The 25,176-nt window shown below is 45.8% G+C and overlaps 1 protein-coding gene and 1 long non-coding RNA gene across 4 annotated transcripts; one reads left to right on the top strand and one right to left on the bottom strand.

Moving 5' to 3' along the window:
- Positions 1–232: 232 nt before the first annotated feature.
- On the bottom strand, positions 233–3,935 carry LOC128597320 (uncharacterized). Its single transcript, XR_008383240.1, has 3 exons — positions 2,396–3,935; positions 1,466–2,267; positions 233–1,072 (listed from the first exon to the last, which is right to left on the bottom strand). It is a non-coding gene; the product is annotated as an uncharacterized LOC128597320 (long non-coding RNA).
- Positions 1,617–12,694, top strand: SERTAD4 (SERTA domain containing 4). Of its 3 annotated transcripts, none has more exons than XM_053607612.1 (4): positions 1,617–1,780; positions 6,682–6,873; positions 8,109–8,224; positions 10,188–12,694. In XM_053607612.1, the coding sequence occupies exons 2-4, from the start codon at positions 6,699–6,701 to the stop codon at positions 10,950–10,952; spliced, it is 1,056 nt and encodes a 351-aa protein (XP_053463587.1). In that variant the 5' UTR covers positions 1,617–1,780; positions 6,682–6,698; the 3' UTR covers positions 10,953–12,694. The 3 variants fall into 3 exon arrangements, with proteins under 3 accessions (XP_053463587.1, XP_053463586.1, XP_053463585.1); XM_053607611.1 differs by lacking the exon at positions 1,617–1,780 and adding an exon at positions 4,394–6,188; XM_053607610.1 differs by lacking the exon at positions 1,617–1,780 and having other exon boundaries at positions 4,394–6,873.
- Positions 12,695–25,176: the final 12,482 nt, after the last annotated feature.

Here is a 25,176-nt window from a genome sequence, read left to right as displayed (position 1 = left end):
GAGCCAATGCAATTTAATATGGCTCAGAATAAAGCCAAGATTGATGCCCAATTCCCAATTTTAGACATGCAACCCTGGAATGTCTTTTGGAAAAAATGAAATAATGCTCCTGGTAGACTGTTGGGTTAGTCTGTTTTCAGCATAATTGCCTTCTCTCAGCTTCCTAATGCCCTTAAAACCTCTGAGAGTCTTTAATGTACAAAGTTCAACAAAAACACCTTCAGCACAGATGAGTTCTAATTATGTTTAATATTTGTTTGCTGCTTTATTGAATAAACTGCATTTGCTTTATAAAAAAAAGGAAATTCATTTAACTGCACGTCAGTCACCCAAATTTTAAGTGTACAAATGAAATGGAAAACATTTATTACACAAATTTAATTACAATTCTAAGAAATAAACATGCAAATTAGATAGAGTTCAATTTGCACATGCTTATCCTCAGCCTCCATCTTGTTCCTTCCCGCCCTGACGTTCAGTCTGTGCATCTCCTGGATTCCTAGGGAGCCAGACAGCCAGAGGTTTGGTGTTTTCACAGTCAGGGGATCACTGTTTTAAAGGAGTGTTATATTTAGCACATCTGGCATAGTAGCAGTAAACAAACATTATAGTCTTTGCAACACTTTCGTGCAGGTGCCTTCTCCCGACTTTATTAGGTCTATGCCTTCCAAGCCTCTGCCTTCATTACACCTGAAATGACCCATCTCGACTGTGGAGCGGTCCCTAGACAGAAGGTATGAATTAATGTTTTAAAAAAACAAACTCAGTTGAGCCCAATCTAGGGGAAGTACTATTTGCAAAATACTCTGATCCTGGGGCCTAAATTGCATTCTCTTGAACGAGGACAACCTTCTTTATTACTTTTTACTTCCTGGAGGTTTTCTCTGGAGGTTCCCCACCCAGACAGAGTTGCCAATTCAAGTTGCAGCAGGACCAAGGTTGCTTTTTCATACAGACACAGCTCAGGAGGAGAACCGGCGGGGGCGGGCGGCGAGGGGAGAATAACTGCTTGGTCCTGCAAAGACATCTGGTTCTCATCTTCTTTTGCTGTGGCAAAGGAGAAGAAAGTCTTCTGCAAAGGGTGGGAAAGGCACAGATTTTCTTTTTTTAATCACACGCACGCATAACAACAAAACTAAACCAAAAAAAAGGACCAGACGTCTCGGAAGGTTGCAGAGTGAATACATTATTCGGCCGGAGCCGAGCCCCCAGGGCTAGGGAGGGAGCCCGAGAGCGCGTGGGGTCTGGGCTGCGGGCTGGAACTGCGCCCGCGTGTCCCCGGGCACTGGGAGGGGACGGGAGGAGAGGGAGGAGGGAGGGCGGGAAGGAGGGAAGGAGGCAGGGGGCGGGCTGGGGTGGGGGTGCGGGGAAGGCGCCCCGTGTGCTGCCGGAGGAGCGGCGGCGGCGGCGGCGGGAGGAGAGGAGGGAGGGAGAGCGGGCGCGCTTGTCATGTTCCCTCTCTCACCCTGGGGGCATCCTGCAGAACCTCTCCTCGGAAATCCACGGGGAAATGGCAAACAGGATTGACGGGTTTCACACGCTCCTCGCTAGACAGAGCCGCTCATTACCATAACCTTCTGCAGCGACGGCGGCGCAGCGCCCCAGTCGCGGCGACGGGACCGGTCGGGACCCTCGCCCGCCGCGCACCAGCGGCCACCGCCGAGCGGGCGGCCGGGCCGGGACCCGCGCTCCTGTGCACCCGGGCCGGGCTGGCGCCGCGCCCAGAGCGGACCAGCGGCACCTCCGCCGCTGCGGCCGCCGCCTCCCCGCTGACCCCGCGGTAAGAGCCGAGCTGCGCGCGGGCCGCGGGGGCGACGGCCAGGGCGGGTGGAGGGCGACGGCCCCCGGTGCTGCTGTACGGGCGGACTGGCACCCACGGGGCCTTTGGAGCGTCCCCCCGGCGCGAGGGCAGCGCCGGGGTCACCGAGTGGACTTGAGGCGGCCGGCGCGGGGCGGGCGCGGCGCTGGGGCCGGGGCACAGCTGAGCGCGGAGGCGGCGCGGGCTTTTCCAGGGTCGGCGTGCGCCGCGGCGGCTTCTCCAGGGCGGGAACCGCTGCCGCCTCTCGGGCTGCTCGGCTGCCACCCGTGCACACAGAGCTGACTCCAGGGGCGGTTGGGGAGAGCAGCTCTGGCAGACTCAGGGTCCTTGGTGGCCACTTTGTCCCTCACCCTAAGGGACGGGGGTCAGTAGAAAGGATGCCCCCTGGTCTGGACGCCGCGGTGCTTGGCAGGTGGGGAGGGAGAGATTGTGGATGTCAGGGGCGCGCCTTTGCAAGAAAAAGGAATAGATGCGGGAGCTGACACCTTCTGTCCCCAGCCACCCCGCCCCCGCACCCTCCTCCCAGGCAGCCAAGCCGCGCTGCGGGCGGCGGCGGTTTCTCTGTCCTCAGCTCACCTCCCCGGCGGGCTGAGGCTGCTGCCCGCCTGGTCCACGCCTCCGCCTCTCTCCTCCCTTCCTCCCCTCCTGTCTCTTCGGCCCTAGCAACTTTCTCGAGTGCCCAGCTGCGGCCGCAGAAGCCGCGGGAGAGGCGACCGCGGGACTAGGGTGGCGTCCCCGCCGCTGGGTCCCTTGGACGCGCAGGGCAGCCCCGCAGCTCCCAGTGGGTTCGGCCCGCGAGGGAGGAAGGCTGGGCGGACATCGCTGCGGGCTGGAGCGCGGGGCCCGGGCCAGCCTCGCCAGAGCCCTGCCAGCCGCCGTGAGTCATTTCCTTGGAATCCTACCTTTGGTGTTTATTTCCCTTAGAAGGAAACTTGGTTTGGAAAAAAAAAAAAGAAAGAAAGAAAAGGATAAGACAAACGAGTAATAATAGCTCTTATTCTTCACAAGAGGCACACGGCTCTGACACCGTGGAAAGACAACTTGCCTTTGTTCCCGGACACTTGGAGTGTTGTTTACTTTCTCCTATGGCCAGCGGCCGTCCTGGAGCTGCTGGCTACCCGGGAGAGGGGCTGAGGGGCTGCGACACCAGTCCCTGGGGGTGTGTCTTTGCGAGATCCCACCAGCGTTGGCTGCCGCCAGCCTGCAGGAGGTCGGCCCTCCAAACCTCGGACCCACCACCCCCTCCTAGTCCGGTGCTGGAGAGAGGCTCAGACACCCAGGCACCCCTGGCTGCTCCTTAAGCCCGGCTCTCCCGCATCCTCAGCCCCAAGATCTGCCTAAAGCTTTTGGTCTGGTGGGGGCTGCAGCTGAGAAATGCACTTCCCAGGGCAGACAGGTGTACTGCAGGGAAGGGCAGAAAAGCGACATCTGTCTGTTTGGAAAGGTTGAAGGATTTTGTTCCGCCCATCCAGATACTTCCACCTCCACCATGAGCATACAAGCTGTTGAGATTTAGTTAAGGGACATTGTGAAGGTCAGGGTCTTGGTTCCACTGGGCAGAACATTTAAGACTGACAGCACCGGTGGTGCCTTGGAAATACCAGCCCTCTACTTCCCTGCTTTCCAGAATTGGAATCAGACTTCTAACTGCTACCATGTATAATGCTCCTAATAAAATGTTCTCTGATTTCCAAAGACAGATGGGAGAAAGGGTGGGCAAAGAATGGCCAGAAGGCTCTCCTCCTTGTCAGATTCAAGGTGCCACTGAATTCACAGCTACCCTGTTCTGTGTGCCAGCCACTGCTATTAGCATCATAAAGGCCCCAAGGAAAGAACAAGCCCAACTCTCTTGAAAAACCAAATTGTTTAGAAATGCCTGGTAACTTTACTGTGAACAGTTCCTGGAAAAGCTTGACATTTCAGCCCTCATCCTTCTGGGGATGCTTGAGGTGTCATTCCACTACATCTACTCGGGCCACAAAACAGATCTGCAGGAGCCTAAAGATAATGGGTTAGGGCTTTTAAAACGTTTTAAACCTTATACAAAACACAGTTTAACACCCTCCTTTTGAATCCACTCACCTGGTGTTAAGAAAGCAAATTTTGCCATATGTGTATCTTTGTCTGTATTTAATATTAATAGCACGTGAATTTGTAGACTTGAACTCTGAATTAAGTTGCAGAATTATAATGTACAGAGAATGAGTCTTCAACATATCTCTACATATAATGCAAATAAAGATTCATGTTAAACATTGGTGCTTAACACTGCACCATCCCATTTTTCATGAACATTAAACTTCTTGATTTGTTAACATCCCAGTGTAAGTCCTAAACAAACTAGGAAGATTCACTTGCAAAATCTCTTCCCCATTCCCAAATAATTCCTACTCATTCATGTTTTATACAGGCTTACATAAATCACTTGAAGAACTCAGCCTTTCTAGTTTAAGATTTGCTGCGTAATAGTTTCCAGTTTAAAAAAGAAAAACTCACTGAAATTAAATATTGTAAACAAAAGAAACAACTAAGATAAACAATATTATGCCATGTTTCAAGGTCAAATGCATTATGATAGAAATTTATATGCTGGAAACAATGCTAACAAATAGAAACTCTGAAATCCTTAACAATCAAAAAAACTACTACTAAAAAGTCCTTAAAATGTAAACAAACTCTGACTGACAAAAAACAGCACAGGGCCCATATAATGTCCAGTTAAACAAAGGTAATTGCTGCTAGGGGCCTGCAAATGCTGTCCCTTCTTAAGGGCATGAGTTTGTCAACCTGCTTTTGTTTATGTGTAATAAAATTCTACATAGGCAAAGCCTTGAATCTTAGTCCCAGAGCCTAGCACAAAAGTGACTTTAAATTTCAAACTGGAAAATGTTGCTTTCCTCAATAAGAAAGGGTTACTCTCTTAAAAAGCTATGAGTCATGTGCTCCTGGCAATAACATCTCCTGATACGATTGTCTCTTAAAATAGGTTAAGAAATTGGACCATTTCATGAGAGTCTTCCAAGGAATAAACCATCATAAAGTTGGATACCTTGCATGGATGTGGAGTTGGAGGGGTGATAGAACAGCTTAGTTTGTTAAATCGACATAGGTAAAATTTCTTGGTCGAAGACTCAAAGAGAGAAATTAATTGAACCATTTTTAATTTTTTCTTTTGTAATAAGGTTTTCTAGTAAGTCCTTCTGAAGTCTCTTTGGAAAACATCTTAAAAGAGAAGGAGAAGGTGGTTTAGTAGCATAAATCAGCTGAATCCTAATTCCACCTACTGACCAGGACACCTTCCTTGTCTGTCAAAAGGTCTTGCTTTATTATTCAGTGGGGTTGGGACAGAAGGTGAGATCTCACAGGGAAGACTGGGTGAAAGAGTGCTTGCTGCCAAGAACTGCTCTGTTAGCCTTAAGACATTGTCACCTTAATGAAGGTGTTTCACATTACCCTGGTGGTCTGGAAGTAGACCCTCCTTCTAGCTTGTAGGTGGTAATAGTCTCCCATAAGACAGTGATAGATTCACCCTTTCCCCCAAACATTACAAGCTGTATAATTTGGAAAAGAAAGGAAGAACTAGACTCCTAGTGTATATTTGAAAGACAATCAATCTTCAGAAAGCAAGCCTGACATCACTTTTATGACAGTTCTTTAAACCGCAAAATGAGATAGTGGAGGTTGTGTCTCCTAAAGGAATTGGCAGTTAACAAGGCACTGAGGCTGCTTGCTGGGCTATCACCACTGGTCTATGCCCTTCAGTCTTTTTACTTTAACATCAGACTCTCCTCTCCCTTGAACTTACTCTTCACCCTACCTTGAGTCCTGCACAGGACCAAGATACAGGCACTGAGCCCCGTGAAAGTGGCCCCCATGCCCTGAGTTTTGGAAGTGCCCAAGGAGCATCACAACCAGAGAGGCTCCCAGGTCCCTGCAAGGCTGAGGGAAGGGAGTGACTGAAGAGAAGGGCAGTGATGTGTTGCCTCTTGGAAAGTTCCTGCCTTGTGTCTGGGCTTTGCAGTGTAAAGAGTTGTTGGCTGCCTCTGGCCCCAGAGCCCTGGCTCCTGTTTAATATTCTGCCTGCTCCGTTGATGTTGTGCTTGGCTCCTGTGGGACTGCAACTCACGGCTTGAAACTGGAGCCAATTTTCTGTCTTCATCTCTCAGTGTTTTGACTGGAGGCAGATCCAGTTCAGGCCGATCAGGGCTGGTGGAAACAACTACCAAGTGTCTCTCTGTCTGCTTTGCTTTGGGAGAAGAAAGTGGAGGAAGCCCCAGAATGTTGTAGAGGAACTGGCCTGCGGAAAGGCGAGGAGGAGGGCTAGGGGCAGCAGAACAGACTGAGCCTCAGAGCATCGGTTGGAATTATGGTGGAGATTTCTCTCTCCCCTGCCCTTTTCTTTTGATTGATTAGTGGGTTTCATCAAAAGAGATTCCCAGGGGATTGACTAGAAAATTGATTTTGCCTTACTAATAGAAAGGAAGTGCAAGGATTTGGGCTTCTTAGCGGTATATTTTCTGCGGGAAGGTCAGGAGGAAAATGTGTTTAGGAGGCAAAGCAGCTGTCTGGAAGAGAGCTGAGGGGAATCTGAGAACAATAAGAAATGGGGTTTTAAAGATCCGCCCATGAAATGCAGATTGCTGAACACAGAGGCTGAGCTAATAGCAGCAGGAGAGTTTGCTGAGGTTTTCTTTGGAAAAATAATAAAATGTTTCAGGGTGAAGGGGAGGGCCATGAAGTAAAAGTTTCCCAAAGCAAAGGAATGAAGATGCCAAGGCCATCCCCAGGCTTGCTCTTGATTAGGGCTGTTTTCTCTTTTCTTTCTTTCTTTTTTTTTTTTTTTTTTTTTCTGTTTCCCCCAGATCCGAGGCTGTCAGAGATGACTCTGGTTCTGTCCATGAATAGATTCTGCGAGCCCATTGTCTCGGAAGGAGCTGCTGAAATTGCCGGGTACCAAACACTATGGGAGGCTGACAGCTACAGAGGCCCAAGCCCTCCAGGGCCAGCACAGACTCCTTTGCAGGGAGACCGGGGAGCTGGTCCCCCACTGGCAGGTATTGTCCTTGACCTTGCCCTGCTGCCCTCTGCGGCCAGACCGGTGGACTGTGAGGTGGTGCCTAGGGCACCCTTCTGAGCTGAGAGAGCTAATGTTCCAGGGCAGTCCCTACCCACCTGTGAACCTCTAATAAGTGAGTCTAGGGCTCCAGGGAGAGGACCATAGGTGGTATTTTAAATGGCATTCTACCCTACATCTATTTACCTGTGTGGCTCTTGCATATAAGTCTTGTGTCTGTAAGAAACCCAAACAGATATTGAAACTCTGAGTTTCTGTTTTGGTTTTCTACTCTGTGGAACTGTATGGTTCTCTTAGAGCTACAAAAGCCTGGTGGACTCAAAAATGAAATTTTTATCCCTTGAAACAAAAAGGAATCTGCACGTTGGACCAGCAGCTATGTGCCTTTTCTTTTGAATAAGCATACGATTGGCTTTGGCCTTGTAGGAAAGAAAAAGAAATTAAGCTGGGAAAATAGAAATAGATTGTTCATGATTCTTACTCTCATTGACTAAGATTAAATTCCTTCGGATTTTTGTGTAGTACTAGCTATCTTTCAAAAAGAAACTAAAATACATATACTCAACGGAGTCTGTTTTGCTAAAAAAGGATTAATAACAGTGGTCCTTAAAATTTAGACCTTACTTTTATTTGTGGTTTACATGTTACTTTATTGAGAGTGAAAAGGACTTTTAGTTACCCCAAATTGTAATTTTAGATGTTAAATATTTAAATTTTGCATTTTCAAGGGAAAAAATACTATAGTTCCAATGTGCAGATAACCATTTGTTTACTCAGAGCTAATAATATTTTAAAGTTGTTTGGTTATCAGTGGTTACAGTTAAAGATGGACACATTTGAACAGTGGTGTTCTGTTACCATGGATTTAATTAAACAATTTGAATAAATACTATTATATTTCAGAGTAATTACACTTTTCCCCTTTATAAATTGTGCTGTTGGCCTGTGCATTGAATTAAGATTCTGAATATTCAGTAAATGCTGAACTATGTCATTTTCCTCTATAATTGCCCAGAAATCTTGGCCTTGCCTGGGTCACAGGATTCCGTGTGATAGCAACTATTAAGACAAATGTTTATTTTTAATCACCACATGTACAGACAAATACGTAGCCAAGTTATCCTCTGGAAGGAAAGGAAAGAAAAGAAAAGTATTTTGTTTGGAGAACCTCTGGCAAACCACATGTCATTTGTCATATCTGATTTATTACCACAGGATCACATTACAGGGGAATTTCAAATCCTATAACAACATCCAAGATCACATACTTTAAGAGGAAGTATGTGGAAGAAGAGGATTTTCACCCACCACTCAGCAGCTGTAGCCATAAAGTATGTTTTTTTAATAGTCATTATTTTTATTAAGAGTTTAAGATACTGAGTTGCTTGATCCATTTCCAGAATTTAAATCATTTCGCCCAAGCAATGAAAATGAACCACTTCTCTGTAGAACCACATTAATCGTTGTCACTTTTTTGAGTCCTGTGTTATTTTTCACAAGTATTCGAAGAGAAAGCCAGCAAGAGCTCTTCTACCCAGAAGTAACAAAATTATATAATCCAAAGAATATTTGTTTTACTTATGATTTCATATTTCTCAGGTTGCATTTAGGGTTAAGGTTCTTCCGCACTTTCATGCGAGGGAAACACACTTGTTCCTTCCCGTCATGCTCTCCCCAGTCTGAACTCTGGCTCCTGTGGCCAATGCTATTTCCATGTGTTCCCACATGGGGCTGGTTATGCAGGGCTTTTCCTGACCTCTTAAAGGCAGACTCAACCATCCTTCGCATGGGTACATGCAAGTAGAAACCTGCACTTCACTGGCCATTCATGACATGTGTTAAGTTTGTTAAAATATAGACTTCATTCCCAAGAAAGACCAATTCTAACTTTATTGCATGTAGAGTAAGAAAAAAATAGGATGGGGAAAATATATAGAATTATGAATCTGGGTATCTAAGCTTTTGAAATAGCAGTTCTTTTTTCTTTATGGTTACCTTCCTTCAGAACAGAACTATCTGCTGATTGAATCAAGGAGGGTGTAAGCCCAGACTGTGGTTGTCTGAAATGCAGAGAGGATTTCCCATGCATCTTCCTCTCTGTCTCCTCTTGCCCTACCCCGTACAGCCCGCCAGCCCATCCTTTAGATGTTGCTTTTACCTTGCTTATAAAAAGATCACAGGATCCATTGGCAGTGCTGTCTTTTTCCCTGCATGCATAGTTCCTGCCTTAAACTCTAAACCAGTTCCTGGGCTGGTTTAATTCACAGGTCTTCAGGTTATGCAGTCATTTTGCTTCTTTTATGCTGGACCCCAGGACACAAACAGTTTATTTCCTTTTTAGTTTCTGTGTTGTGATTGTAGCAGTTTTCCAATTGCTATTGGATTTGCACCAACCATCGCACACTGACAACATCACACAGCTCAGGCGTGAGCCCTCTCCTTCCCTCTCTGCGTCTCTTCTCCTGCTCTGCCCCACAAAGAAGCTCTGTCAGGGTCTGAGCCTCACTCATTACTGTTGTCCTCTTATCAAGTAAAAATAATTGCAAAAAAAAAAATTGCAAGTGTGAAATCCAGAGCATTAAAAGAGGGACGGCACTGAAAGCCAAAACTCATGCTTCTTGCTGATTAGATGAGGGTTTGAAGTATTCTCACTAGGACTTGCACCTTGACATCTTGTTAAAAACATTCATGGATTATACAGTTTGTGAGTGTATGTGTCTGTGTGTGCACGTACAAGTATCGCAGTACAGTTTGATAAATTTCACTAAGTGATCATACCCGTGTCGCTAACATCCAGATCAAGAACCAGAACATAACCAGCCCCCAGAGTCCTTTCTGTGCCTGCTTCTAGTCACCACCCCTCCGTCCTGCTCCCCCAAACTCACTGCTCTCCTGACATCTAACAGCTCACATTAATCCTGTGTTTCAGCATCTCCCTCACTGGGCCATAAAAGATTGAAAACCTATGCCCCATGATCGCATTAATGTACACAGCTATGATTTAATAATTAACAAAATAATAATAAAATAAAAGAAGGGGGGAAAAAAGATGGAAAACCTGACCCATCCCTGCTGAGGTCTGCATGGGGGCTGTAATCCAGGAGGAGGGTGGGAGCTCCAGCCAGGTGAGGAAGGGGGGATGTCTGTACCAGTAGGGACAGGAACTTGAAGGAACCTGGGGGCAATAAACCACAGCATTCCCAGACCCAGACACCACCAGGAAAGAAACGTGCTGGGATGATACTGTTACATAGTCTCTTTCCTAAGCTTTCTCTTCCTTGTTTTGGTTTTTAGACCATCTCAATTTTTGAGGAACGAGCCCACATCCTTTATATGTCTTTAGAGAAACTAAAGTTTATCGATGATCCTGAGGTGTACCTCCGAAGATCAGTCCTCATAAACAATTTGATGAAAAGGATCCATGGGGAAATTATCATGCAGAATAACTGGTGCTTCCCGGCCTGCTCCTTCAATGGCGCCTCTGCCCAAGAGTGGTTCATGGCTCAAGACTGTCCTTATCGAAAACGACCACGCATGGCCAAAGAGGAGTGTGAGAAGTTTCATGCCTGCTGCTTTTACCAAGAATGTGGTGGCCACTACCTAAATTTGCCCCTTTCTGCCAACGCTAATGTCGGAAGTGCCTCCACCACCACCGCCTCCTCCTCTTCCTCTTGCTCCTCTTCCTCGCCCCCTCTGTCTTTACCGAGTTGTTCCCACCAGGTGGATTTTGATGTAGGCAGTGCACCTATTTACAAGAGTGATGGCCAGATACCTGCCAATGAAATATTTGTTACTAATGTCAGATCGCTTGGCGTTCAGGAAAAGTCCAGATTAAATGATGAGAAAGCAAATAACGATACCAACAGAGAGGGTGCCCCCCTCAGCCATGAACCTGTGGGAAATGACCTTGCTTTTGAGTGCAAAGGCCAATTTTATGATTATTTTGAGACTGGATATGATGAAAGAAACAATACAAGCGAGTCTTGGAAAAAGTCCTTAAGGAAAAAGGAGACTTCACCAAGTAACAAACTGTGCTGCAGCAAAGGAAGCAAAATATAAGCCATCTTTTCACCAAAACTTTGAAGCATGCACAGCATGATCAATTAGCTCTCATAAATTTTATTTTGAATGGATTTTATAGTTTTGTACAACTGATAAAATTATGCCGTGAACATGCCGTGTCATTTTAATGCCTGGAGAGCAGATTGCATAAAACATCTGTATAGTAGGCATCAGTGAGCTACTTATAAATGTGATTTTACCAAGAAAAGAGTTGACTGAATGCTTAAAAGTATATCTTAGTTTTCTTACAGAAAAAAATCAATAGATTAGATTGGGGGACACTGTGCCCTTGTGATACTTCCATCCCCTTCAACCCCAGGAGTCTATCACTAGCTAAGAAGTCTCAACATGTCTGCCAATTAATTTGGTAGTTGTTGGATAAGCAAATCAGTATAACCAGCAAAAATGTCTGCTTATCCTATAGAATACAGTATTTTTTTTTTTAAGACCGAAGACAGGGAGCTAGATGAAATGGCTTCATGGTACTTTCAAATATTTATATTTAATAGTCTTTTGTGACCAATGAAAATAGGATGTAACGTAATGAAACACACCTGTCCAAGGGTGGCAAGGGTATTCCCTGCAAGTTCCTGGCTTGCCTGTGATGGGTGATAAGGCTTTGAGAGAGGTATTATACAGGGCGATTTTTGGTGCCTTACTTTAACTTAATTTTTGCCAGTGTGAAAATTAAGGATAAATCAGAGTTACAGCAGGGATTTAATAAACAGGAAAAAAAAAAAAACACAGGGTGGATCAATATAGTTTGGAAACTGTTAACTTTGAACTATTGTGTTCAACCTTTGATTCGACATCTCTATTCTTTATTTTTGATGCCCAATTGCTTTTGGATTTGGCATTTTTCGGTAGGGATGGAGGAAACAATACGGAACACTGTCAGAAACCAGCACTAGCTGCTTGAGCTTTTCTGTGGCAACGGTCTGTTGCTGGGATTTGGGTTTTCTGGGTTTTGGGTTGTTTTGTTTGTTTTCTTGTCCAATGAAGTTCATGAACCAGTGGCATGCATTATACTTTAATCTGTTTTGCATCATTTCACTCGTTTAGATTATAAAAGCATGTGGTTTTTTATAAATGACTTTGGCTGTTGATTAAGAAGCACAATGTTAATAAATGATGTGGTGATCAATAAGGTTTATCTTAAAGAACGTAAAGATTTTCGTTTGGGGAAAGTTATTTTGGAGAAATGGGACTTAATCTGTAATAGCTGATATGTATTTGGTCAAAGTTTTTCTCAACGATATCTTTAATTTATACATTTGAAAAGAGTTCAGAGTGGCCCTCCTCACCAGCCTTCCTTCCACTCCAGCCAACTCCTCCTCCTAACCTATATTCAGATTTCCAAGTTTACTAATTGACTTGGACCTCCTTCAACAATACTTCACAGGAACCAAATGCCAAGTGGAGGAAATAAGTAAGTCCTCCCAGTTTCTCCAAGATAAAGCTTTTTTTAATTATTGCTATTAATATTAAATATAGGTCTCATTCATACAGTGTATGAGTAGGATCATTTGGACAGTTGTCCTCAAGGACCAATTTTTAAAACATGTTCTTGTGTTAATAGCTATATAGTCTAGTAATGTTTTGTCCTTTATTTTCAATATTTGATAAACATTTGATGTTGAAAACTTAGATGATAGATGCTTGTATATGAATGTGTTGTAATAAAGTGAGGTTTTCTTGATACATATTTATTAAAATGATAAAAATTCATTAAGCTTTTTTTATTTTAATGGCTATTGGCTATGTTTCTCTCTTCCACTATGCTCCTTTAAAAATCTCAAGCTGTCTAGGAACTGTAGTGGACAGGGGCCACACAGGAGTTTTCAAAATAAAAGTGTACTTTAAGAAGGTGATCTGGCAAGTGTTTTAGAGTGGTACCAGTTTACAAGTTTAAATTTCTACTGATTAAGAAGCACATTGTTAAAGGATGATGTGGTGATTGACAAGGTTATATCTGACTGAATGTACAAATTTTTGTTTTGAGGAAGTCTCTGAAAAAAATTGCATAACGTGAAACTATAAAGACTGAATCTTATTAGCTGATTCCTTTATGAAATATCAAATTGTTGAGAAGGTGACCCATGTGTGAATGTTTATAATGATAGCTACAGGTTACTGTTAGTAGTATTCCATACAATTTTGTATTAATGTTATTCTTAGAAGCTAATATTTTATTTGATAAAGTGGGAAAGCTAGTCGAAAGCTAATTAATTTGTCAAATGTAGCATTCTTATTATGGGTATAATACCCCATAGAGATTTAAAAAGAAAGGACTTATCTTTTTGCTTTTTAAAAGCCCCCAACAGTACCAGATACTGTTTTTCTTGATGGCTGAAGCTGTAAAATGGTGAAGGTGGTGATTTTCAACAGCACACAACTGAGCTATGGGCACCTGTTCTGTAGAACCCACTAGAATTGTTTCTTTGCAGGATGGTGGTGTCTTTGAAGCAGCAATGTAAAAATCCTTCATTTTCAGTCATCAAGTTTTTGTTTTTAGGATATTTCAAGCATGGTTAAAAATTATTTTTCTTAACACACACACAGACACGCACACACATTTCTAAACACCCATCCACATCACAGAAATTTTCCTGTTGTTAGTAGGTGACAGCTTTAGGAGGTCCTATGTTCACCTCCTATGCACCCAGCATTGTTCCTTCTCCTTGTGAGATATTAAGTTAAATTTTTCCAGGGTGGAGAAGGCATCCCTTCGTAAGAACTGGGTTCTGTACTTTTATCTTGAGAGACTTGGAAAAGCTAAGGCACCCTCTACCTCGTTCTGCTGTCCTTCCTGGAAGTAGCATTTTCTCTCATTGTTGTGCTGTGCTTTAAGGAAAATCTGATATGAAAAACTTTTAAAAGATAAATTAGGAGAAATCTCTTACTTAAGAAAGTGGCCCTGCTTTCCTAAAAGGGCCTTTAATTGCTACACCCATGGGCATGTGGGTGCCTGTGATTAATCAAATCATTAACCTTTGTCTCTGGTCCTTCCTTTCTAAGAGGGGCTAATTGTAGAGGAAGGTCTGCAAAGGTAGACCTTTTCAAAGAGCAAAGGTATCATTAGTACATGCTTCCACTCTTAAAATCATACTAGTCTAAACTTCACCTGGAGGAAGTCCTAGGGACTCAGGAGGGAGGTAGCAAAACCCCAAACCAGTAGAAGCCACCATTTGACAACCAATCGATAAATAGGATAAGGCATCTTTGGCATGATCTTTTATGAAGACAATAGAAATGTAGAACATTTTACGTGCCACTTTGTTCAATAAATGCTGAAGCAAGTGAATGAAAGTATTTATTTTTAGAATTCATAGTTGATTCTGTTCAAAGCGTGGCTCCCCACCCTGCAGATGATGCAGTTGTACCTTGGCTCCTCGTAAGGTACTTTGTGTATCAGGAGAACAGAGCAACTAGTAGGAGACATGGACGTTAAGAGACGCCAGTTTCACAACAAATAATAGACACGGATTTAAGGATTCTTAGGCGAGGCGGTTAGGCTTTAATACCCTTCAGACTTACTGGGAACAAGAAATGTTATGCAAATAATTAGTTGTTAAATTCCATTTTTATAACAGCCCCTTAAATTTGAAGTCATTTCATTTGTAGTTAAGGTTATCACATCCCTGCCAATCTTACTAGGCTTTTTCAAGACAAGGATTCAGCATGGCATGAGCGAGCGACGACGGTTTCAATTAGATGCAGAACTGTCCCATGAAGAGAAGAATGAAATCAGTATTAAAATAATGAAAGAAGATGACAATGTATGGTTTCTGGTAATTGATTTGAAGATCACTGTGTTCTGATTCTGTGGTTTAAAATAAATGCATTAAGGATCTTTTCAGTACTTCTAGGTGCCTCCATTGCTTTCTTAGAGGCACAGTGCATTCGCAAGGTATGCTCTCGTCACAAGGCTAAAGCTTCTCCATTTTATGTGATAGGGCTACATGACCTGGGGTGAAACAGTTACTAGCTTAGAGATTGTTTCCAGCCCTGGGTACATGCCGCAATTTAGCTGGGAGAACTCGCTTAGGAAAAGCACTTGCAAAGATGTAAGTTATGAACACTTGGATCTCGCATCCTGCCATAAAGTGCATCCTGCAAGTGGGTTTAATAAAACATGCTGTTTAAAATAGTCTGTAATTTCCTGTTTCTGCATATCACTTCAATATCTGTGACAGGCTGAAGAACGATGACTAAATGAAGGGAATTTACACAAGCTAGTAGTGATGTTTGCAAACCATCACCATGAGCTTCATCTTCTTCGGTAAACAATTCTCCGGTGGGCTGTCTATGGTTGTTTTTTTCCTTGATACTGATCCAAAAATTTGTTAATTTTGAAAATGCACACTACTTATTATTATTTCTAGGGTGGAAACACCTGTTTTTGACCACAATGAAATTGATAGAATGTATGGAGATGTAGAAGGTATTTCTCATGAAATTTCTCCTATTTCTCAGCCCCATTTTTATAATGATTCCCTTGATTTAAAATTATAAAATCTTACAAAACGCCATAACTTGGGGGAGGAGGAGAATACACATAGAAAAGAACTTGCAGAGATGTAAGTTGTGGTCTTGCTTTCTGCCAAGATCCCCAAGACAATAGGCAAATATCAGAACTTTGCAGGAAAGGGGTCAACATACCCTATGGTCTGTGCTGCCCAGACTAGCCAAGCCTTCAGCAGTCACCGCGTCCTCCAGGTCATTCCAGGGAAGCAGCTGAGGCCACACATGAGACTTGATCCTCCCTACCTCACACGTGCTCAACTCACACATGAACTGAGCTCTGATACTTCTAGACACTACTTTTTCTGTAGATGCCCTGTAAGGAGATTGCAATGAACTAAGCTCAGAGGTTGTGTGACTCATGCATCCTGGAAATCAAGAGGTGAGTAGATCTCTCTAAAATGTACCTGACACAGCATTCAGACATCTAATTCATCTTTGAAACTCACAACACCCCTGTGTGCACAGTAAGGAAAAGATAGAGAATAGCAGGCTACGCCAGGGATTTTAGCAAAAGGTTAGGACATTGATCTCTGATCCAGTAGAGTGGAGGAAGTCTGAGAAATGTGGAGCTTCACCTGGGGTGCAGAGTAAATTCACTTTCTTTAAGGAAAAGTCTAAAGACTATAAAGGAAAGAAGACAGATCTTTTTTTCTTTGTCAGACCTCTTGATGAAGACAGAAAAAAACATTTCAGGGACTAAAGAATTTCCTTTATGTTTTTTCAGGAAGAGAGAAATGATTTGTCTGCCCTCTCTGGACTTAGGACAGTCTCTCATTCTCCAACTCCTTAGACATTGTGCCTTTTTTTATTTATACTTGGGACAGAGTCTTGCTTTATCACCCTGGGTATAGTAAACAGCATCAGTGTAGCTCACTGGATCTTCAAACTCCTGGGCTCCAGCCACCCTCCTGCCTCAGCCTCCCAAGTAGCTGAGACTACCACACCTAGCTAATTTCCAACTAAGTTTTCTACTTTTAGTAGGGACAGGGTCTCACTCCTGCTTGAGCCAGTGTTGAACTCCTACTCTCAAGCAATTGTCCCTCCTTGGCCTCCAAGAGTGCTAGGATTAGAGGCGTGAGCCACCATGCGTGGCCAATGCTGTGTTTTTCAGTAAACCTACCAAACCTTCTTTGTGACTAGGTATATGCATTAGCCCAAGGCCCCTTTCTCCTGTTCAGTTTAGACACAGAGATTGTGGGTTTCTCATGAGATTGGAATATAGCTGACAGTTAAGAGAGTGGGGTTGCAGTTAGACTGCCTAGATGTCTATCTTAGCTCTGCCACTATAGTTGTGCAACCTTAGCTGTGGCCAAGTCACTTTACCCCAGTGCCTTGTGTTTCTTGCCTGTGAAGTTGGGATGGCACATGGTGTCCACCTCATAAAGTTATCAGGATTAAAGACTGCAATATCATCGGGGAAGTAACTTGACCTTGCACGTTAATGGCTGTGCAATGAATGAGCCTCTGTGATTTCCACACTACTGTCCCTGGATCTCTTGAGGGTGGCACCTGATAGTGCTCCAACCTCCTTGGGGTGGAAAGCGTTCTGCCTCTTGGGTTCTGGACGTGTAGCTTGAAATTAAACAGGGGGATGGTGTCAAACCTCCCGGGCCCTTTACAAAAATAGTAATTGGTGCCCTTGAAATATGTTTAATATTTCAAAAGGCTTATTGCAAATATTAAGATTTCTGAACGTGATTGCACAGGCTGACCCCATGCAGATGTGTTACTTTTGTTTGGAATTAAATCAGCTCTGGGTTAACACAGTTATCACAAACTGAGAAGATACTCTAACCAAGAAAATGAAGGCATTATACTTAATAAATGCAATTTGTTTCAAAGACTGAATAGTTTAGAACATTGGCTGTTCTGAAGGAATATGCGGTGTCCCTTACAAGTAAAAAGATTAAAAACTACTAAATTCTGATTCATCCCCAAGATATGCCAAAGTTCAAGTTTATTCTGTTACTATATTGGATAATTCTCTTAGACCTAGTTTTTAATTGAGAAAAAAAAAAAAAACGCACTAGTGAGTTTAAAAAAAAATTGAGTAATTTAGACTAAATGCCATTCATTGAATTCCTATACCTGATAATGAAGGCCAAAGCACAAGTTTCTGGGTAATCATGACCAAGGACATGGCTCATCATAAAATAATTAGGACACATTTTACCACCTACAAGATCTAAGTTTAAAAAGCAGACCAACTAGAGGCTTGTTATCCTTACTTCAAACTCTCATCCCTTTCCACATTGCCATTAAACTCAGAGCCTAACTGATAGCTTAAAAATAGGATTCCAGGCAGCGCCTGTAGCTCAGTGGGTAGGGGACCGGCCACATACACCCAGGCTGGCAGGTTCAAACCCCGCCCAGGCCAGCTAAACCACAAAGACAACTGCAAAAAAAAAAAAAAAAAAAAATAGCCGGGTGTTGTGGCAGGTGCCTGTAGTCCCAGCTACTTGGGAGGCTGAGGCAAGAGAATCGTTAAGCCCAAGAGTTTGAAGTTGCTGTGATGTCATGGCACACTAACTCTACTGAGGGCGATGTAGTGAGACTCTGTCTCCAAAAAAAAAAAAAAAAAAAATAGGATTCCATTTACAAAATTACATCTCCATCTCTCTCAATTTTTCAAGAGTATGTATTTTTTCCATAAGATGAGTTACACTTGTAGCGACATTTGCTGATTGGTAGGTTCTAAAATGAGAACAAAGCTGAACCTTATGGGTGGAGAGTGAGAAATGGGCCCCAGAGTTTAATGAAAGCAAATGCAGTGTGTGCCATAATGGGCCCAGGACACTTCTGCAACAGGCTCTCCTACCCCTGTACAGTCTGGGATGTCATGATTGGCAACAATAGTTGCCATTTGAGCCAGCTGAAGAGGCACTGAGAGGCCAGGGCACCTCAACCCGCCCAGGGAAATCCCAGCTGGCCATCTCCAGTGGCTGGAGTAAATAATTTTGTATTCCAGGGAGTAAGATTCCAACCAGTAAGGATAATGAGTTAGAATTCTCAACCAATCCAGCTTTGATCTAACTAGTTTTACCCAAGATGACTTACTCCACAAGAGACATCTCTCTGTTTGGAAACAGAATTGGTCTTTGCATGGAAAGAACTCTTAAAGAAACTCTAGGGCCATCTGTCCATCTGAGTGTTTTAAGGCATGTATCAACAGATACAAACCAAGAAGAATCCTGGAATGGGATTTGAAAGAATTGATTTCTAACTCTTGTTCTTATTATAGATCAGGCAAGGTTTAACTCAATCATTCTAAAATTTCCCAACTTTTCATTTCTCTTAGAGTCTATTTTTTGATTCCTGATCAAATGGCAGTGGCTTCCTAGCCACAAAATTATAACCAAGTTAGAGGTGGGACCACTAGTGGAGGAGTTAGGAGACAGTGTTCTCACCCAGCTCCACCACCCACTGGCTGCCTAACCCTGAGCAAGCCCCTTAACTTCTCTAGGTCTTAATTCTCCACCTGTCAAACGATGAGGGTGGACTCAAAAGGTCTCTCAAAGAGCGCTCTCTTCAGGCCTTCACGTTCGTGATTCTAGTAACCACAGATCTTTCTGCAGATTCTCCACTTGAGTTTTCTACATGTCAGCCCTTTCTCCCCCCTCCCCCAGTGAAACAGAGAATCTGCTTCTGGATATTTCTTAGAGAATAAATCTCTGAATCTCTCGGTCCAGAATGATTGTCTTCTACATATGGCTGCTAACCTATTGTCTGAAATACATTCCTCCAGACAGGCCTAGCTCCCCTATCCTCAGAGCAGTTCCTCTCTCCCTCCTCCTGGAGCGCGCCCCATCCCCCTTTTAGCCCTTTAGCTCCGCACATGCGGAGCCAGCCAGGCACAACGCTGCTCCTCCTGGCACAAGACCGTCGTCCCCTTCCAGCACCAGGCAGGCAGGAGATCCGAGAAGCCCTCTTCTCCATCATGCTCTTTGCGTAATAAAATAGCGGACTTTTCCCTTCTTTTTGTGAAGACAGTCCTAGCAGCTGTGACTATAACTGTTTTTTTTTTCCATACCAGTCAAGATTATGGTCCCATAACCCAATTAGTGTCATTTGGTGGTGGTCCAAGCGCTTCCCCTGCACGAGTTTTAATTTGGGGATCCCCTGAGGCTGCACTCCACATCTGTAGCCGGCCCGTTCTTCCTCTGCCCTTATTTGCTCGAGGTTTATGGGCGGATTAGCTGTGTGGTCTGGGAGGCGGCTGCTTCTCTTTCATCCGCACAGCTCTCGAGCCGCCAAGGAGCCTTTTACTTTTCATCAAGCCCTGGCACCTGGAGGGCGGGCAGCCGGGGCGACTGGAATGAATCAGTGGATGCCCTGCAGGCCCCGAGGGGCGAGGCCCGGCAAGCATGGGGGAGGGGAGGACCGGGGAAAGCTACTTATTGGGCGGCGCACCACCCGGCCCGGCCGAGCCGTGCTGGGCTGAAGGGGGGGCTCCAAGGGAGGTGCCGCCCGCCCCGCCCCCACTCCCTGGCTGGCGAGGGTTGGCGAGGGCTCCGGGCGCTCATTGTGCAGGCAGCTGGCACCAGCTGGGAAAGGGAATTAGCATAACAAAGAGCCGGAGTGAGCGCGGCGCGGCCCGGCGGGGGCTCTGCCGAGAACCCTGGGTTGGAGGAGCCGCGCTGTCACCCGCAGCAGCACGCCCCGGGCTGCCTGGCTTGAGACCCTCAGAGCGGAGGAGCCTGGTCCGGGTCGGGCGCGCCCTACCTGGGCCCCGGCGGTGGGAATCGCCCCGAGAAGACAGTGGGTGTGGGTGTCAATGTCTGTGGCTGCGTGAATGGGCGTGGGTGGGTGTGTATTCACGAGTGTGAGTCCCTATAAATGTGTGTCTGAGAGTGCGTGTAACCGTGTCTTTGGGCATGGGAATTCGTGTATGAACGGGTCACCAGCAGACAAGAGGGGACCCACCAGCTCCTTTCCCTCACCCCAGGAAGGCCTCTTTGTTTATTCCTTCCCCTAAATGGCAGATGCTTTACTTAAATCAGCAGTTCTGAATCCTAGCTGCACCTCGGAACCCCCTCCCGGAGTTTTTACAAAACCTTCAGGCCCAGGCCCCAGCCCCACCCCAGTGTCTGGAGACTCACTGGCCTCTGCTGCGGTCTGTCCGCAGGGAGCGCTGGTGTGGACCGCCACGTGTTGGGCTGGGAACCGCCTACCACCGCGCCCACCTGGGCAGCGAGCAGTGGGGGTGTGGGGGCGCTGAGCCTTGGACCTTGGAACTCCTCCTTCCCCTTCACCGGCTGCAGTCAAGTGTCAAGCGCTTACTCCTCTGACTCCAGCGCTTCTGTCTCAAGCTTCTGACTGGGCATTTGCTATAAGCCTTACAGCAGCCCCATGGGGGGGAAAAATTGTTCAGGCTCAGTTAAGTGTCACGAAAGATAGAAAACCAGTAATTCGGCCCACCAAATGGGAGCCCAGTGCCGCGGGGCTCCAAACCCCACGTTCTTTCCACTGTAAAAAACAAAAACAAACACCCCCCCCACCCCCGCTTTTTTTCAAGTGCTGCCAGACCTCAAGCTGACCGGGTCCCTGCCAGGAGCCCGGGAGGACTGGGAGTAGGGGAGTTAGGATGCAGTCGGACCCACAGCCAGAAAGGCAGATACGGCCCCAAAGGCGTCCTAGGAAATGCCGGGGCACATTCTCCAGCCACCTTCTGCTCCACCTGTGACCGGTGTCGTCCTTCTCCCTGCCTGGGCCGCGGCAGCGCAAAAAGATCCTCGCCCAGCCTTTCCTGACTCCTGCTCCCAACCCCGCCTCCCCCACAGGAAGAAAACACCGCAGCACAAGCCGTTCGCTGTCACCTAGGAGCTGTCAGCACCTGCGCAGCCAGGAGCAGGCTGGAGAGCGAGTGGGAGGCAGCGCCGCTGTCACAGACCTGGGGACCCCGGGACCTAGGGACGGGGAAGCTACACCTGGGAGCCTCCGGCCCAGCGCCTGGGCCTCTCGCCCTGCTTAGCCTCCTTCCTGCTTTAGTGAGTGAGGCGTCTCCGAGCCTCGCCCTTGCTGCCTGAGTCGCTTTCCCTGAGAGGGAAGGACAGAGCTGAAAGGAGCTGGAGAGCTCCAACAGCCCAAACTCCCCCGTCACCCCCGAGCGGGCGTTTCCAGAGTGAGGCTCCATCAGTCGCCTTAGTATCACCAGGCTCCAGAGGCTCAGGGGCTTCTGAGGCCAGCCAGATCCCTTCACCTCTCTTACAGCCTTGGAGATAAAGGCCCAGGGCTGCAAAATGACTGGAGGTTTCACAGCCTCCTGATTGCCTGCCCAACTTTGCTCCGCCTGCACCAGGCTCTTTAGAAGGCACCAGGCTTACTTCCCCGGGAACGTTTTCTGCAGTAAGGACCCCAAGTGCTGGAGAAAAGGAGCAGACACAGGCAACTAGACAGCGTGTGGTCCCCAAGGTACTCTGGAGAGAGGGAAACGAAAGACACCCTGGGTACCCAGCCTGAGTACCACCGGGTCTGAGTTCAAGAGTGCTGAAGGGGGAGCTGGTCGCCTGATGGGGTTGGTAGTAGCTGATGTTCAGAATTCTCCTAGGTCTAACAACTGTGTTCATTCTCAATAAATGGATTCTTAATAATTGTTTTAATTAGCAAAAAGGCTGTCTTATTAAAGCTAATTAAAGGCAATTTGGGAACCTTATTTTCATACAATCATAAAATTAGAGAAACAAGAGGCTGGAGAAATGGAACTATCTCAGCTTTTTTCCTGCAGAGGAGGCAAGGAAAATCTGGGAAGGGACACCCAGCCCCAAGCCAGGCCTGCAGCGTGCCAGCGCCCCATGTGGGGGAAGAGGAGCCCCCAGATTTGGATGTTGCTTCAGACAGTGCTGGGGACCAACTGCAGGGAGGGATGCTCTGTCCACGTCCTCCAACTAGAGTCCCAGAATCACTAAGACTCCACTGCTTCCTCCCTCTGCTCCCTCAGTTCTCTCCAACTAGTTACCGTTAAACTGAGCAAAGCACTTCCATTGCATCTGAGAGCCATTTTTTGTGTTGTTGTTGTTTGTTTGTTTGTTTGCAGTTTTTGGCTGGGGCCGCGTTTGAACCCGCCACCTCCCGTATATGGGGCTGGCACCCTACTCCTTGAGCCATAGGCGCCGCCCCCATCTGGCAGCCTTAATATACCTCAGCCTGACTCCTACCCAGAGCAACTCCTTAGTCCCCAAGCCTTTCCCTTTAGCCTCTCTTCTGTGGCTGATGATACTAAATCACCCACCCAACAGGTGCATGTAACCTAGGCCTGACTTCCAATGCCCTCCAAACCTCAGCCCCGTCTATGTGCCCAGCCCCACCTTCTGCTCCCTGTGGGGAACCTTCTGCTCCAGCCAGCCAAGTCTGTCCTCTCAACGTTCTCTCCTGCTGACCTGCAACTTCCCACATCCCAGACGTTGCCCCTGCTTTTCCTTTAGCCTGGGATAACCTCTCCCTTTCCTAGCTTGCACAAAGAGTAATTTCCCTTCAAGGCCAATTCAAGGTCCATATTTTGTATGACCTCTTTCAGGGCTACTATAGGCCTGTTCCATGATACATAAAATGTAGTATCCACTCCCCCCTAAAGAACTACTTTTCAACTAGAATCATAGTGGGGTTTTGGGGGGTTTTTTTGTTTTGTTTTAGAAAGGCATTACAAGTAGGAATTAAATGCAGGTTTTGGAATCAGACCTTAATTATATTATAATCCTGGCTTCACATAACTTTATGACTTTGGGCAAATGTCTTGACTTCTCTAAGCTCTGCTTTCTTTGTGAGTAAAGAGAAGCTGATGAAAATACCCAAAACTAAGTTACTGGGATGTGTAAATAGATAATGCATGTAAGTCACTTTACATAATGCCAGGCAAATAATGCTAATAGCTCTGTGATCATTATCCTTATTGATGTGAGGGACAACTTACGAGGTATGAGTAAGTCATCTAGGAAGAGAGACCCCTCCCTTCCCAAGTCAAGGGGATTACTTAGCTATCTAAACTGCTGACAGCCTCATTCCTGGGGATCCACGTGCCTTAGTGCCCTCCCTCCATCCCTTCTCTGCAGGATCCAAATCCTAGGACCCTTCCCTGGGGTCCCTGGGATAGCGGTTTATGGGCACACACTTACCATAGTGTCTAGCATCAGACCTCCATAGGAGAAAGACACTGGACGGGGGTCAGCTTCTTGCCTTTTTAAGTATCCCAGCCTCCATCCTCAGGAGGCATCCCTATAGGTCATTCTGGTACAAATCTAACAGTTTGAAAGATCTATCCACTATATCCTATCGTAACACTGACCTTCTTGCTTGTCCTTGAAAATGCAACTTGATGCATATGTAGATTTTGCCCTGCAGGCCTTATTCCTCTCCTTATTTGTTGGTTAGGCCATGGGATAGTGAGTGGCCATGAATTAGCCAGGAGCTCCTCTTCTGTCCACCCCGGAGCATCCTCCAGATGGAACCTTAACCACAGCAAAAATGACCTCAGAGAAAGAACAACGAACAGATCCATGACGTACTGGTGTTTCGCTGCGCATTGACAAAGTGATTGTTCAAGTAGAAGCCTCAGCCTTGGTCATAGCCCTTAACAGGAAACCTTATGTTTATTAGCTTCTCCTCACCAGAAGGAAATGCAAGTCAGTGACATTTGATAAACAGCACACTTTCACCTACCAAGAGCTATAATCAGAGCAGAATTTAACCCACGGTCCCCCACATATCAAGCAGTGTGTATTTTCTCCACTGCAGCCCGGAAAGGGACTTATTTCCTATCCCTGAGTATCAGTGGCTGTGTCAGCCCCACCACTAATTCCAATGGGGCTGCAGCTACTGTGTATGATTAAAGCTCCGTGTTACACAGCAGTGCTGCATTTTCAAGGAGATAGAGGAAACCTCACAGGACCCCTGGGGCAGGACACAACACTGCTCCTTAGAACATTCTTTTTTAAAAAGTTGTCATGAAATCCAATTAACCAGCTGGAAGGCCAGGGTGGGCAGGCCTCCTCGGGGTTAATAAATAATAGAACATGCCCTACATTGGAACAGCTATCTCTCTTTACTAAGCTTGGAGGCTGTGACAAGCCCTCCTGGGGGGGGGAGGCAGGGGATGTGTGAAACATGTACCACCACCACCCTCTGGTCCTGAAACTTCAATGAGTCCAGCAGTAAAGGACCCCTAGACAGATGCTTGGAGTCTCTCCCCTGCACCATGAGCCCCAAGTTCACCAGCTCAGTCCCAGGAGTGAGGGATTGAGACGGCTTGTCTTGAGGGAACAGAGCATTCAAATGGGGTCAGGAGCTCTGATTCTAGCTCCACGTATGTCTCAATCTCAGGCAAGCTGTTCGGAGAATGCTGTGCCAGCTGATCAGGACTGCTGCTGGTGAGGATTGTAGGGTGGGCATAGCAGACCCTTCCTTACTGGTCCTCTCTGCAAAGCTGACACCCTGGGTGGGCTCTTTGCTTTTTTTAAATCAGCACTATTCGATATAATGCGAACTATGGATGTAATTTTAAATTTTCTTGTAGCCTCAAATTTTTTTTTTTTTTTTTTTTTTTGAGACTGAGTCCCACTCTGTCACCCTGGGTAGAATTCCATGTCATCATCATAGCTAACAAAAACCTCAAACTCCTGGAGTCAAGTGATCCTCTTGCATCGGCCTCCCTAGTTAGCTAGGATTACAGGCACGTGCCACCATCCTGGGCTAGTTTTTATAT

The sequence above is a fragment of the Nycticebus coucang genome, chromosome 10, assembly GCF_027406575.1.
Source record: "Nycticebus coucang isolate mNycCou1 chromosome 10, mNycCou1.pri, whole genome shotgun sequence".
NCBI classification, from domain to species: Eukaryota; Metazoa; Chordata; class Mammalia; order Primates; family Lorisidae; genus Nycticebus; species Nycticebus coucang.
This window is presented reverse-complemented; position numbering and strand designations above follow the sequence as displayed.